Source organism: Choloepus didactylus, chromosome 4 (assembly GCF_015220235.1).
Source record: "Choloepus didactylus isolate mChoDid1 chromosome 4, mChoDid1.pri, whole genome shotgun sequence".
In the NCBI taxonomy this organism is placed as follows: domain Eukaryota; kingdom Metazoa; phylum Chordata; class Mammalia; order Pilosa; family Megalonychidae; genus Choloepus; species Choloepus didactylus.
Window position 1 is genome coordinate 62,129,225 of NC_051310.1, and position 16,231 is coordinate 62,145,455.

Below are 16,231 nucleotides of genomic sequence, written 5' to 3' on the forward strand. Positions count from 1 at the left end.
AGCACTGCTTACATTTCAACAATCTTTTGAGCCTTTCATTGATTGTCTGCCTTGTCCCCTTGGCAGATGCCCTGCCTCCAGACCGACTTTTTCTCTGGCTCCATACATTATGTTGATTTTTAAAGTTCATATACTCTAAAAGGAATATGACTTTGAAAAGTAACTTCAATTAATCAAGACTACTGTTTTAGAGAAATCGTACGTATTTTGAGAGTGTGTGCTAAATTGCAAGCAATTTATGCAATTTTATGACCTATGAATCTTACTGGATTCCTCTCCTTTGCTTTGATTTGCATGGGTAAGACATTAAAAGATTTTTATCCTCCATTGTTTAGGTAAATAATGAGGTTTGCTACTTTTCCAAATTTAGTCTGGAAGTAGTTTTTATTTGTCACTTATATTTAAACTTCTAGACAGTGTTTTGTAATGACATCCAAGGAGACCTATGTCAGGGCAAATTACAGATGTACCAACTTTGTATTTAGATACTTTATTGGGGTTCTGTATAAATAGATGACACATTATCAAACTGGAATTAAGATGAGAAATTCTCTCCTGTCCCATCGTGAGAGCACATAAATTTAAGTTTATAGAAGAATATACTTGGCCATAAAGGAAATTGTTTTGCTCTTTTAACAAAAGTTATATCCCAGTTCTTACCAGGTATTTACTTAAATAAACTCAGCAAAGGTTCTTTTATCTTCTGTGTCTGCAATTGATTTTTGCTTGTTTATAAAATCATAGAGATGGAAGGGGCCTTGGGAGATATTTCATATACCTGCCCCAGGCAAGGCTATATTCAATTCATCCTCAAAAGATAATTTACTCCCTTCTAGAATATCTTAAGAGATGAACACATCCTCGGTGCACTGTTACATGGTTCATTTACTTGGGAAGTTTTCCATAACACCTAACCTAACATCTTTCTCTTCTAGTCTTGTTCAGAAAAATAAAATGAGCTTGGAGTTCAAAGCATGTATTTTTCTGAGTTTATAAAAAGGATTTTTCTATATAGCTTTTTCCCTCAGTTGTTGATATTAGTTTTTATGACACTTACATGTCATAAAATTATATATCCATTTTTCCCGTCTCTGCTTTAGAGAAATTAAAAAAAAAAAAAAAAGGAAACAGAAGCAGGTATGGCTCACTTCAAGGCCATCAGGATGTGATAAACAGTTCTGGTATCTTGTGGATGGATCTGCACATTTATATTTCTTTTTAATTGTTTATTTTTAGGTGCATTTTGACCAATTTAAAGAAGCACTAATACTTATCTTGTCTAGAACTCTGTCAAATGAAGAACACTTTCAAGAACCAGGTAAGGGCACCAACCTTTCTCTGCATTCCTCTGTGGGTTTTCCAGGGAGGAATTTGGGGACCTTGAAGCATGTCTATGAAAGATTTGGGGCTTCTCCCTTTCACAGATTGGGCAGTTATTTTCAGTGACTTTTCTCTGGATATCATCATAAAAGGCTTGCAGCTGTTGAACAATAAAATGAGACTTCCCTAACACAGCAGCATGTCATGGAAGAAGTAATCGGATTGTTCCTGGGCGATGTGTCGGATGGTGTAGCAATAACTCATTCCTGGAACAGGGGGAGTGAAGCGTAATGGCACTGCCTTCATCCTCATTCCACTGTGAGCTAAATTAGATTCTGGGACATCATGGGAGGATGTGATTTTGGGAAATGCCTGAAAGAAGAAAGGTGGACAATCTCCTATTTCCAGTGCCTAGTAGAAGGCTTAGCACATAGTAAATATTCAGTGACTCTTATGAAATAAAAGACTTAATATTGTGCTTCATTGATTTTTAAGGCACCGTCAAATAAAAGACACATTGTTATCTTACATACCTCTAAAAAGAAAAATTGTTGCCAAGTGTAATGGTAAATACTATTGATTATAAGATGCATCCTGATTTCAGAGAGTTTAAATCTGGCAGGGAGCATAAGAGAAGGTGTGTGGAGAGTGTCTTGGAACGTGGTAAATATTTAAGGAGAAGTCTAAACACTGTAGAGATTTGTATTATAGTATAATCTGGTTTTATCAGATCAGTGGTTGTCACGGGTTAGGGGTAGGGGTGGATGATCAAGGGGCGTGAGGGAATTTTGCAGGTAATGAAACTATTTTGTATCTTGATTGTGGTTGTGGTTACACAATTATGTGACTTTGTCCAACCTGTAGAATTATGTGCTAAAAGGGTGAAATTTACTGTATACAACTTTTACTTCAATAAACTCTACTCCATAAAAGAGAACATCAAAATATATAGTTCAGTTTTGAAACTTAGGAGAAGTCATTAACATTTTGTCACTGTAATGAGTCATTCAATGTGACCTATTTAGAGGGAGCACAGATGGGAGCTCATTTCTTATCCTTACTGGTGATTTAATTCTTCTTCCTAGCTTCTCGAATGCTCCAGATTGTTCCGTGTGTCTGAATATTGCATTTGGAGTGTTTGGAATTCTGGGTTAAGTCTAGGAAGGGGATTCTCAACTCTGAGGCCTGACACAGATCTCTGGAAGCCCTCACCCACCCCTCCCCACCCAGTGAGCCCTAGAAGGATGTCAATTGCATTCTCAACATTTTCTAGAATAATAGTACAATTTCTGTAAGTGACCACTGCTGGGACATGGACTTTTGTTCTAATGGGTTCTCACATTTTATTGGTGTTTTAACTTTCTTTTAGGTTGTGTGTCATCTTGATAACAATAGTACAAGATCTGAGGACTCTGAATAGAGCTTTGGTGACATCACCACTGGGGTTCATTTTAGTTGATATAGCATAGATAGCATAAGTGTAAGTTCCGTGTTCTCCTTCTGTGTTCTGATAAGCGTGTTTGCAAGTGGGCAGTCCTACCTTTAGTACATATGATCCCTGTACTGACGTTTCTTCAAGACATTTTACTGTCAAGTGCTAGAAAATTGTCATGATAAATATACAGATTTATGATGTCCACAAATGTGAACAGTTTGTGCAGTGTTGCCCCCTAGAGTTGTGCAGTGTTGGGATCTAAACAGTAGGATGGGGTTGACAATGGTAACAGCCAGAAAGTAAAAGTTTATAAATCTAGCTCCAGATGGGAGTTTCATAGTCATGTGTGGGCATCACTGCTGTGCCGGCAGAGACCACCATTTGGACGAGCCTTCCAGGATCACACAGAGAAGGAATTTTTATAGTTTTGCTCCATTCTTTATTACAGAGCTTACCTCAAGCCAGTGTAATGAAGCAGTGGAAAACTTTTTGATAGCGTTGCCTCCAGAATTTATGTGACTTTCTTAACATTTTCCCTGGCAGGATAAAATCTAGGACTGGTTCGAACCCAAGCCTTTAGAGTGTTTTCCCTAAGATGCCACAGTGAGTCAGCCTCTCCTCCCACACTCCCTGCTTTGTTCCTGAGCATCTCTACATTTTCTGTCTTTTGTCATCTTTCCTTGGCACCTCCAATTGTTCATGGGGATCGTGAAATACTTTACACTCAAACATTCTCCCACCCACTCTAAAATGTGACCCTGCCCCCGCAGGCCGCCTGGCATGGCTGGAGAGAGACAGAGGAGAGGGGCGGGACTCAGATGCAGGAGGCCACTTGAGTTCACCACTTTACAGAAATAACCAGTCCTTAAATCATGGACCATAGCATTTCAGGGCTGGAGAGAACTCCAGCATTTTTTCTATCAATGGGCAAATTGATGCCTGGAAAGGGAAGTAACTTAATCGAAGTCTCACAGACTCAGGATAGTGGCAGAGGAAGATGTGATTCAGGGAGGCTTTCATTTAAGGATTTTAGTCTTCAAATGGATGAGCTGGGGGCATGCACTGTTCTCTGTCAGTGCCACCTGCCCAAAAGATTCTAACAAGTGCCAGATGGAAGAAGAAGGGGTGAGTTTCAAACACCTGATGGTTAGTGACACAGATGCTTGTGTCCTCAGCATTATTCTGCTGCTGAGTAATTATCTTTGTCTTTTGCCGCAAGAGCCCAGGTCTGTGGTATTTTTGTCTTGCCTTTTGGACCTGGGAGATTTTGAGAGAAAATGTTGTCCTTAAACTCTGGGAGGAGACTGAAAAAATAGGAGGGCAGCAGTGTTAGCTATGGAAACCGAGTGGGTCATGAATTGCTATTTTATAACACTTAAGATTTTTTAAGTTAAACATATCAAATGCTATTCCAGACTATGAATACAGGAAAGCCAGCTTGATGCGGTGAAAATGAAAAGGCCCTTGAGCCAGAAGTCAGAAAATGCTGCCTCTGCCCATCTAATTGGGTGACCATCACTGTAGTCACCTCAAATGCAAAATTGGTTGTGTTGGAAAATATTTTAAATCCCTATAAGCTTCAAGATTTGACTGTTCACTCCTAATATCTGAGAAACATTGTCCAAATCTATGAAGAAAGCTAGCTTTGTATCTCTGTAAGAGTCTACCTATCATAAATTGATACTATAAAGTTTTGTTTCCTAAGGACGAATGCCAAGCATATTTCACATTTTCATATTCTCCTAATAAAAAAGCAGTGGCATATAAGTAACACAAAAACAAAGCCCTAATGAGATTTGAGAAATGATGGAATTAAGTCAATGATTTCCCTAGGCTTAGATTCTAACATTTATAATTTCTCTGGGGCATGGTTTCTTATTTTTAAAATTAGGAAATGCAGACGAAATTATTTTCTGCATCCTTTTTATCTCTGATATTTATGATTATGAAACTACTAAAAGAGTTTTTCCCCTGAAAAGCAATAATAATAATAATACAATGAAAAATACTGAAATTGAGATAAGGGAAGAAAAAGGATTGGGGATGGAGAGAGTCCCTTGTAAATTCCAAACTGATTAGCATTGCCAGTGGCATACTTCCATCATATCAACATGTACAATTTAATTTTTAAATTATTTTTCTAGACTAAGAGAGGGACGACAACTTAATTATTATTTATTCAATTTGCTGTGACTTTAGATTATAGAATTTTTGTAATGGAAATGCTGGCACAGGCTCCAAGCTACATGGCATCAACATGCTGTCTGGATCTTCTCTCCAGAGATTTTGTCCTCTTTTGATGCATCTTGCATTAGGTTTCTTTTCTGTAGTAGATGTTAGCATAATGCAGGAAACCCTTTCTTTCCCTGATATGGTTTGCACAAAAGGTCTTTCCTTTGTTTATCCATAAAGAAAAGCTCCTGTTTGGAAAAGCCAAATCATTAGAAAAATAGACTAGACATTTTTTGGTGCAAATGATTTTTTTAATAACAGATCTTTCTATTTCCAGGGACTGACCTAATTTTAATTATTTTTCTTATACTTTGAAAAAGCCATAAATATATTAAGTGTTCCTTTTCATTCATTTAGCAAACATGCACTGAAGCAGGTCCTATGATGGGTGTTATGTTAGTTCCTGATTTGCAGTGACTGAACGCTACCATCAGAGGACTGGGATCCAGGAACCCAGACCTGCGTAAGGTTCCTATTTCAGGAGGTATTATGCACAGATAGCTCAGGAGGCTTGTTTTGCTCTTCTCTCTTTAGTTGAGCAAGATAAGTAAGAACTTAATCCCCTGGGGCCTTCTTGTCTGTCAGATGCTAACAGCAAGGACCCAAAAATTTCTCCAAAAGTGAAAAACGAAACAAAACTGCTTCTTACACCAACAACAATAATAAAGGAGAGTGTGAGGAGTGTGTTTAAAAGATCAACTGAGAACACTCATGCTTCCGTGATGGTCATGTAAAATGATAGAACCTTTCTGTCATTATACGAAACAATAGGCATCAAGAACTATAAAATCTCTATGGCCAACAAATACCACTCTCAGATTTTATGCTATGCAAGTGATTATGGATATGCACAAAGATGTGTGTATAGGGATAGTCATTTAAAATAGTATAGATATATGAAATAGTGTACGTATAAATATATATAAGCTAGAACAAAATATATAGTATACATACAAGTACTTTAAACAAGTGTACATATTTGACAGTATATTGGTTAGGAAAATAACGTATCTATGCAACTGAACACTGAGCAGCTTTTAAACTGTGTGTTTATTCTGATAATTTTACTAAGAGTAAAAAGATAATCTTTTAAAACATATGTATATGCTGCCCTGTTCAAAATGGCAGAGTGAGACACTTCAGGGCTCTGTGCCCCCATAGAATTTCTGAATAACCAATAGGAACTGGCAGAAACATCCTTCTCAAAGTTCCAGGAAAAGTTAAAGGACTGCAGTAACAGAGTGAGTGCCAAATCAAGAAAAAGGTGGTAGGACCTGGTGGTGCCCTGGCTGGCACCTCCCCCACCCTTACCTGATGGCCATGGAGCCCACCCGTACTCCCAGTGCAGATCCCCGGTCCCGGTCCTGGAGGCAGCAGAGTAACCCTCGTGCATCTGCTGGGAGCAGGTATGTCTGGCCCAGTCTGTCTGATGGTGGCCTGAGGGACTCGCCCTCTCACCTACAGAATGCTGTGGGAGAGCAGACAAGAGGTTGCCTGGGGCAAGGGATTGCTGGCTGTAGGCCGTACAGTCCAGTGCCTAGACTGTGAGGAAGCTGTTTTCTAGGGAAAAGGACGCATTTGTATCCATGTAAACGAGGGAATTCCTAGGGCCAAATGATATTCATGCATGTGCACAAAGGATCAGGGAGGCCCCTAAGCCCTGAAGGAGATGCTCCCAAAGGTCAATCAGCAAAGACTGGGAAAGGTGTTGTCTTTTTTTACCTGTTCTTTTGGTTGTTGTTGTTGTTCCTACCATTCAAGGAAAATCCTGTCATAATATACTAACTGGATGCAAGCTTAAAGAGCAGACACCTTAAAGTCTAAATTCTAGCAATAACACATTATAATATCAAAATATGTATGTTTCAACAAGAGATTACAAAACATACAAAGAAACAGGAAGTGATGGCCCAGGCAAAGTTGAAAATTAAAGTATTAGAAACCATCAGTGAGGAGGGCCAGACCTGGGACATTCCAGAAAAAGACTTTTAAAAAGTGGTCCAAAATATGCTCAAAGAGCTAAATGAAAACATGGGCAAAGAACTAAAGGAAATCAAGAAACCAACAGAGGAATACAAAGAGAATATCAATAAGGAGATGGAAGTTATGAAAAGGAACCAAACAGAGCTGAAGACCACAGTAACAGAAATTAAAAATTTCCTGGAAGAATTCAACAGCAGATTGGAGCTGGAAGAAGAAAGAATCAGTGAACTTGAAGATAAGGCAATTGAAACCAGCCAGTCTGAGGAGCAGAAAGAAGAAAGAATGAAGGAAAGTCAACAGAGCCCGAGGAACCTCTGGGACACCATCAAGCATACCAACATATGTATTCTAGGAGTCCCAGAAGGAGAAGAAAGGTAGAAAGGGATAGAGAGAAGAATATTCAAGGAAATAATGCCTGAAAACTCCCCAAATTTAACAAAAGACATACATATGTACAAATCCAAGCTGCTGAATAAGCTTCACACAGGATAAACCCGAATAGACTTACAGCACAGCATAGTATAATCAAACTGTTGAACGCCAAAGATAGAGAATTCTGAAAGCTGCAAGGGAGAAGCAATGTGTCACATACAAGGGAGCCTTAGAAAGATTAAGTGCCAATTTCTCATCAGAAACCATGGAGACAAGAAGGCAGCGTGATGACATATTAAAGTGATGAAAGCAAAAGCTGCCAAATGAGAATTCTATATCCAGTAAAACTGTCTTTCAGAAATGAGGAAAAGATGAGGACATCCTCAGATTAACAAAAGCTGAAGGAGTTTGTCACCATTAGACCAGCTCTAAGAGATGTTAAAGAGAGCTCTGCAGGTTGAAAGGAAAAGAAAATAGACAATAGATTGAAAGTGCATGAGGAAATAAAGGTCTCTGGTCAGGGTAATGACAGTGATAAATATAAATGCCAGTACCATTGTATTTTTGGTTTTTCACTTTTTACTTCCTACAGCATCTAAAAGGCAAATGCATAAAATGCAATGAGAGTAGTTTTGGACTTGTAATGTATAAACATGTAATTTGGGATGAAAACTACATAAAGGTGGGTGGACAGAGGGATATAGGAATATATTTTTTATAAACTATTGAAGTTAAGCAAATGAGCTTGTTAGAGAGTTAGGATGTTAAATTTAAGCCCCATGGTAACTACAATGAAAATATGGGAGAATATGCAAGCTCATAGAGATAGAAATTAGAATACATGTTGCCAGGGGTTGGGAGCAGGGAAATGGGGAGTTAATGCACAATGGGTGCAGTATTTCTGTTAGGGGAAATGGGAAAGTTTTAGTAATGGGAGGTGGTGAGGCTATCACAATCTAGTAAATGTAATTAATCCCACTGTACGGTATGCTTATGAGAGGTTCAGATGGGAAAGTTTATGTTGTATGTATGTTCCCACAATTAAAAAAAAGAGCAACTAAATTAATGGTAATACTTGATCTGGATTGGATCTAGCAAGGGAAGAGAGAAGGCTCAAAAGGACATTATTGGGACATGAAAAAAAATGGAATATAAGCTTTATATCAATGTTAAATTTCTTGAACTTGATAACTGTACTTACAGTGGATATATTAGTGAATGTCCTTGATCTTATGAAATTACATGGCAGTATTAAGTGTTCAAGGAGCATGATGTATGCAACCTACTCTCATTCAGAAAATGGGTTGACAAATAGACAGACAGCTGGATAGATGATAGATAGGTAGACTAATATGGCAAAGATGGCAAAATGTTAAAATTGGTGAATCCGAGTATCTGGCAGGATAGGGGTATTGGAGTCTCTGTATGGGATTAGAATTATTTTTGTAACTGTCCTGTAAGTTTGGAAGCATTTCAAAATTAAAAAGTTTAAAATTAAAACACAGCAAAATCTATGTATATGTGCAAAAAATACTGGTATTATTTAAAATTAAATAAATTGAGCTGGTGAGAGTTTTGATAAAGAAAACAGTTTACTTGGGAGTTGTGCAGGTATGTTAAGTTTATTTCAACTCCAGCTGGTGTACAGGAAGGTTTCCAAATGGGGGGCATGAATATAATAGTTTTCTATAGGGAGTCTTAGAGAATTGGTGCACTGATCTCACTACAGCCCATCGAAGGGAAAGGAGATGAACAAGGAAGAGAAAGTTGGAGTAAGAATGAGATCAGGGTAGCTCCAGTTTCTGAGATGATGGACTGGATAATGTTATTATGCATTTGTCACTAATTTTACCTGCTCCAAAAAATAAAAACAGCCTGAAGTCAGGGAAGCTTACTGTTGTGATGCTCCTCCTGGCTTTGCTGTGCCCAGGCTCCATGCTAAGTGCCTCTCCCTGGCCAGCTGGTGGCCCCACAGGAGCAGGGCGGAAGGACTGCAGGGTGGGCTGAAGGTCCCTGTGTGTGCTCACAGGCCAGGAGCTTCCAGATGGGGTACAGGGAACTCTTTCTGAGCTCCTCACACCCATTCCGCAGAGCTTGTATTGTTTTTTCTCCCTCTCCGTGAAGAAACCGAGCCTTAGAAAGGTTGAGTACTCCTGACGTTGGCAACAACTGAGTATCCAGGTCCAGGTCCCTTTGATTCCAAGTTCAGGCTCTTTCCATGAAGCCATGCTGCCCAGGAAAGTGTTGCAGTCTACCTGGGTAGGTAACTCTAACACATAACATACCTCTGGAAGAATCTAAACATGTTCATTATTAAATTGGGAGCTATAAACAGTACGAGTTGCACTAAGCTCATAGGAGGAAGGGTTCCATGAACGTGTGTCAAGAGGTTACTTGAAAGAAATGAGTTTGGAATCTAGAGGATACATCCTGAATCTCTGCTGTCTTCTAAAAGAGTTCAAGATGCAGGGCCTACTAACAGTGATTGGCCAGCTGATCTTCCCATAACAAGGCTTTGAAAATAACCATAAAATCATTATCAACCAGAAGATTTTTTTTTCTGTTGACTCATCTTCAACTTCTTTAGGGCTTAGATTGACTATCTACTTAGACCAGCAACCCTGGGAGCTACCACACCAAACTTGCCCACCATCTTCAGCACCTTTGGGGGTACTAATCACCCCTTCAGTCCTCTCTCCCAGGCAGGGCTGATCAAAGCCACCCCATTAGCTTTGTGCCCAGAAGCCCCTGTGGTCTACCAAGAAGCATCTTTCAGAGACTGGTAAGAACTGATATGGAGACTGTTACTAAAATCCTGTCACTGGATGTTGTCAGGGAAGGACCTGAAAGCCCAAACTGAACATCTGGATCTTGTGTGGCATTTCCAGGAGAGAGGAGTATGGGGAGCACGGTGCTAGTGCCTCTGGCAGCAGCCGTCTTGGAAAGGGCTGTGCGTCCACAACAGCTGGGCTGCTGCCGCTGCTTGCTAATGGATTCCTGTGGGTGCAGGAGCACAATGGGAAGCAAAAGGAATGGCCAATACCCTCGGAAGGCTTTCCTCTGATGTCTTTTTTATGTTATTCATTTTCTCTCAGCAGCTCTTCTTCCCACCCATTCCCTAGACTCCCCTTCCCCCATGCCCCTGACCTCTTTCCACCACCTCCCTCACCTCTGCCCTCCTCCCCTTCCTCTCTTCCTGGGTCTACCCCCATCTCTTGACCCTTGTCCTCTCCCTCCATAGGCCTCTAGGTCTCTGCCCATCTCCTGTCTTCCCCCACCATTTTCTCGGTCTCTTGGCCTCAGTCGACCTTCAATTCTTTTTCTTCCGTTTTCTTTTACTTAGAATCGGTTATGTATTTGGACTCTCACTGCAATTCCTCCCTGTGTAATGGTGCTTTCAGAATAGGCAGGGAGGTGGGGATGTACAGGGTCAGGGGTGGGGATGCACAGTGGGCCTGGGCAATGCTCATTTGCTGCATGACTGCTTTTCCCCAAGAACGCTCCTTGGAGGTGCTTGTTTTGAGTTTTGCACATGCTTCATTTTCAACCCCTTCCTATCTTCAAATGGATTTCAGGAATTCTGTGAGCTTGGCAGAAATGTAGTTTGGAGGGCCTCAGACAGGATTTACCCCTGTGCTGTGGTCCTTTGGAGGGTAGTGGTGACTTATCAGGCTGACTGATAAAGGGGAGTAGAAAGCAAGGGTCTGCAGGAGTGATTCCAAAATAAGAATATCAGTGCCATCAGAAAGGGGCTTTCTTTTTCATCCCTAGAAGTATCCTCAGGTCGTTTTGGGGACAGGGAAGTTTGAATTAATGAATAGTAAAAGATCCATCTTATCTCTTAATAGGTGTAAAATATTACTTTGGCAGGTGTTCAGAAAATATGACTTAAATGAATCTACTGGGGTGCATCTTTTGACTATCTCCTTTGACTTCCCATGTATGTGCTATGGATGACACTTCACTCCAGATCTTAAGCTTGTGTTTTTGCAAAGATAGAGTTTGATGGAATTAATAATGTTGAGGTTTTTGGGTAACCCTTTCCACTCCTTCCAGGCTCCTCATTATTTTGCCTTTTGCCTTCCATGCTGTGGGTTTAGGAGAACTGAGAGTCCCAAGTGAGTATCACACAGGGAGATTGTGGTCAATTTTAGGAGGGAGTCTGTACTGTTCAGTCCAGAGTTGGGGAAGCTGATTCCGCCATCCATGGTGCTGTTGGGAAGAGAGTTGAGAGAACAATGGGGTAGGTGGGCTTTGGTTATTTTCTGTGCCCACAGCTGGCTAATTTCTTCAGAAAGCTCATTCTCCCTGACATTGTATTTCACTTTTCCTGTTATTATAAGTGCAAGACCTTCTAGTCAAAATTCGTATGCATGGTGGTTCACCTTGATCCTGGAACATTATCACAGTTCTGGAGTCTGTTTTCTTGGAATAGATGAGCTATGGAGCAAAAATGTGGTGTCTGAGCATCCAGCTTTGCTTAACTTCTAGAGCAAGAAGGAATAGCATTTTTTTTTTTTTTCTTTTGAACTCCTTTATCAGAAGGAGGTAGACTATTAGCTGCCTCCACATTATACTGTCTTTAGGAGATTGAATCAAGGTTTCTCTATGGTCCCCTACTCAGAACCAAGTGTTTAGTTTATGGAGTAAAGCACAGACCATCTAAACTTGGGCAGGTGGAATTCTATCAAAGCCACATTGCTGTGTTTGGTGTATCTCATAATAAGCTCTCCAGGGATGGCGTCCAAAACCCCTCTAGGAAGGCTCGGCTCATCTGTTCTCCTTCAAAGTCCATTTTTATTTTTCGGTAGTGAGGTCAAATAGAAATGAAAAATGAGAGAGAAGGGAAAAAGACTGAAACTCGACAATCCAGATAGAATCATAAATATATTTTCAAGGAAAGAAAACACTGAAGGCAAGCAGTTCTTTATACATTGTTTCACTGGCATTTCATGTTCCTCCTTGGGGCTTATGGTTGGAACAGTTACTCTCACTTAAAAGAGCTACATGATGTAAATAATTTTACTTCTAAATAAACCAAATGACCCCATATTATTTGGCATAGACAAAATTGCTCCAGAATGGAAACCTTGAAATATGTAAGTTATATCTGAATGTGCTGGTAAAGTAAATAAGTTTCACCACAGGGCCTGCAGTTTTGTAACTTTTCTGAAAGGCATGATAAGGATATGGTGAGGCATTCGTTAGTTTGGGTGTGTAAGAGCATCTTAAAATCCCCACTGTGGCCCCCCATTTTGGGGATTGCTGCGTTGACTTCTAAAGCCCCAGGTGAAATTGATAAAAGAATCATAGAGTTTTCAAATACTCAACAAAACAATGGCTGTTGACCATGGATGTCCTGTCTGGCTGTTTATACTTTTGCCTCCTCTGTCTTCCCCTCTGGTCATGTAAGTTCGGTAAGGCTAATGCTCTAAATGGGAGAGAGCTGTGTGAGTGTGTAAATTTAAAAGGGGACTATTTTTAAATGGTGTGATTAGTCTAATGCCTTATTGGTCACATGTATCGTTTGGAAAATCCAGTGAGGAGGAAACCATAATACCCATGCTTCCTTTTTGCATGTGCTAATATCTTTATTCCAAACAGATGATATAGTTTAGTAGATTTCTCTAAAAATTGACTTTGTGATGAACGTACATTCTGTGAAAGATAATAACTTAAAGTTTGCTCCTAATTGGTTATTATAAATATCCGTCAGAAGGAGAGGCACCTAAAGAGATGTCATCCTGATACAGACATCGGGGTTGCCAGCAAAAGCCCAAGTCACACAGGCTTTGATGGAAAAAATGTTTTACTCACACAGGGAAGAGACAGGGGAAGGTCAGCATCACAAGTGGGTTTTGGTTGCCCTTAGCCAGTAGGTCTCAGTCTGAGGCCGATGCAGGGAGATGATTTCCACACAGCACCCCTCTCTCGTGTTTGTGTGCTGTGGTGGAGGAGCCCCACCCCCTCCTGTCAGGGACAGACAGAGCACTGGGAGGCGAGCCGGATGTCATAAAGCATGCCCACCCAAATCAGACTGTCTCCAGTGGATGTTTACATATGATCGGGACAAGGGGGCAAGGAATGTACCTGCATTCCCCGTATGTATGAGGGATTGTGTTTTATTCCACCCGGTTGACATACCTGGTTCTGGACACAGGTGTATTTGTGGGTCCCAGGGAAAAGTTGGCAGGCCGTGCGTGGTAGGACTGTCCCCTGCCACAGTTAACATGCCAAAAAAGCTTTCCCTTAGCACTGTAATCACTATAGTTCTGGCAATGCAAAAATAAGTGAGTAAATAAATAAACTGAAAACGCACAGGGTCCCTAATGGTTCACAATTCTATTTACCTTTCGTTGTTTAGAAAAAGTACTGTTTTGAACCAACACTGCTCCATATATGTGTGGTGTATTTAGTAGGAAATAACTAGATAACCATTTCGTCCACGGTGGGAGGTGGGCACAGGGGGTCGGATTAAATCACAATATATTTTTTTAAGAGAGGCGCTTCCACACTTCTCTTTTTCTCTGAAAAAGTGTACATGTGCTATGAATTTCTTTACCACTGCCATCCCCAGGCCATGACAGTATTCTCACACTGTGAAAATCCTACACTCCATTTTCTGAGGTTGTAAGTTTTGCTTTTAGTTTTTTCTAAGTTCCCAGAGTCACTAATGGTGTATCTTGTTATCTGCCACTAAAATTTAAGAATATGCAATAAATTAAGGATGGTTCTGCATTGCCTCTTGTCTGACTAGCATCTGTGGGTGTCAGCTGCCAACAAGTAGCTCGGGTGTCTGGGTCGTTCCTGAATACTCACAAGCTGACACACTCTCTACTGATAAAAGGTACCTTCAGATATGCATGTGGTTTTCAATATAAATTTTATATGCTTAAACACTTCCTGTAAGAGACTCTCTCGACCTAATAAAATGACTTGGCTGGCACTTTTAAAAAGCTGGATATAACTATCGCTAGAAACTGTATAGCTGGCATAAATACTTCACTCTGAGCTTTGCTGACATTTTCAGAATGCTTCTAACCACATTAGTGAATACAGTGAAACCTGAGCTTGCGCCAGAGGAAGGAGGTTTGGGGCATTGTCTTAAGTCAGACATGGTCACCAGTCCTCCCAGGGAAACTTAGAAAGTAATGGCTACTTCCTAACATGGCTTCAGTGATGATAAAGGAAGATTTGTTCTTTTAGTGTGTATTTAGTCATCCACCCTCATTTTGACGATATATGTATATACCTCATCTAAAAATCGATTTCTGAGTTTAGACATGTCTTACTCAGCCTGTCACATTCAAACAGAACACATACATTCTCCAGAGAGATGCTGTGTCTGTGGACAATGAGACGACTGAAATCAAAGCATCACCAGTCTTTTGTAGTTTAATGGAATATTTTATTTTCCTAATACCAAGCAAGGTGCTAAAAATTGATATCTAAGATGACATTTGAACAGAGTGAAGTATTTATTTTACCACTTTAAAGCTAGCCATTGTAGAGAAAGGTAGTCAGCAGCTGTGGTGGTGGTCGTGGTGATGGTCATAGTGGTGAAGACTAAACTAAGACATGTTATGTCAAAATGCTGATGTCCTGCTTTGAGGTCAAGAGATGACTTGCCTTCTGTATACTTTTTATTTTGTACAACACTGGAGCTCATGAACAGAGGTAAAAAAGAAAAAAAATATACAATTTTCCCATTTACTATTTTATTCTCCAGCTTTTAATTTTTTAATGAGATCTTGATGCCAGGTTTCATATAAGGGACTAGCTGTCATTAATTGATTAGAATCCACTGTGTCTGTTTCTTTGTTCTGTCATCCTGCTTGTCTAATAGATCAGAAAGTGGGATGGTTTACAAAGGAGTCATTCAGGTAAGAGAGGCGGGTGCTTCAGACTAATTGGTGTGGATGCTGACTTTATAGTGCTGATGTGGTGTTTGTTTTATCATTTTCCAAGACTTCCTCTAAGGTGTCTCTTTGTTATGTGATCTCTTGCCCTCTCTTCCCTTCTCACTCTCTCTTGCTCCCCCTCTCTCTTGCTCTCTTCCACTTTCTCTGCAAAACGCCAGCTTAATAAACAGAAGCACAAATATGACCCTTCGCTTTTTCCTGATCTTAATTCTGCACTATTTGAGTCAAATCACTCCCTGCTCTCTTTGCATCTCTCCCGTTATATGCAGATCTGTATGCAGAATCCTATAAATCATTCAGATTAGAAGCTGCACTGCATCTGACCTGATGGCTTATACACACCCACTTCCACCACAGCTGGCAAATGGTGGTGGTTTATTTTGGGGCAGGTATAAGAGGCTGCGTCTGACAGCTGGGAGTGTCAGTTAAGGGCTGAGATTGTCATGTAATGTGGCCTCAACTCTTGTCTCCTTGCCCAGGCTGCTCACCAGAAGCTCAGCCCAAATATGTTAGAGGTGGGAAGCGTTACGGCCGAAGGTCCTTACCTGAGTTTCAAGAATCTGTGGAGGAGTTTGCAGAGGTGACAGTGATCGAGCCTCACGATGAAGAGGCACGGCCTTCACACACCACAGCCAGTGACTGCAATGAGGTAAGAAATTGGGCAGGCACATTCATCTTCATCACAGGCGTAGGTACCCACCTCACTGGGTGCAGACACAAGAGAACTGAGCGGGTTTATGGGATGTGATGGGCTTTTCTCAGTTTCCAAGCACTTGCTCTAATATTATTTATCTATTGGACACATGTGACTGGTCTTTCTACTGTTCGAATGTTTCTTACCTCTCTTTCAGTTTTTGGAGATCTGATATCTCTGCACATGCTTTATGTTTGTACATTTTGAATTCAGTTTTCATGCGATCTGGGGTCTTCTTCTAGCTCTTCATGGGAATATATCTCTTCTCTATGG

At 40.5% G+C, this 16,231-nt stretch overlaps 1 protein-coding gene across 9 annotated transcripts in view; it reads left to right on the forward strand.

The window, feature by feature from the left end:
- Nucleotides 1-16,231, forward strand: part of NIN (ninein) — a 103,144-nt gene that overhangs the window by 18,321 nt on the left and 68,592 nt on the right. For 5 of the 9 annotated variants that reach the window (XM_037832745.1, XM_037832741.1, XM_037832744.1 and 2 more), the window contains exons 4-6: nucleotides 1,237-1,318; nucleotides 14,100-14,189; nucleotides 15,744-15,913. In XM_037832745.1, the coding sequence (XP_037688673.1) occupies nucleotides 1,237-1,318; nucleotides 14,100-14,189; nucleotides 15,744-15,913 (342 nt within the window). The remainder of the gene's footprint in view (nucleotides 1-1,236; nucleotides 1,319-14,099; nucleotides 14,190-15,743; nucleotides 15,914-16,231) is intronic. The other 4 variants (XM_037832742.1, XM_037832750.1, XM_037832747.1 and 1 more) reach the window with 1 other exon arrangement.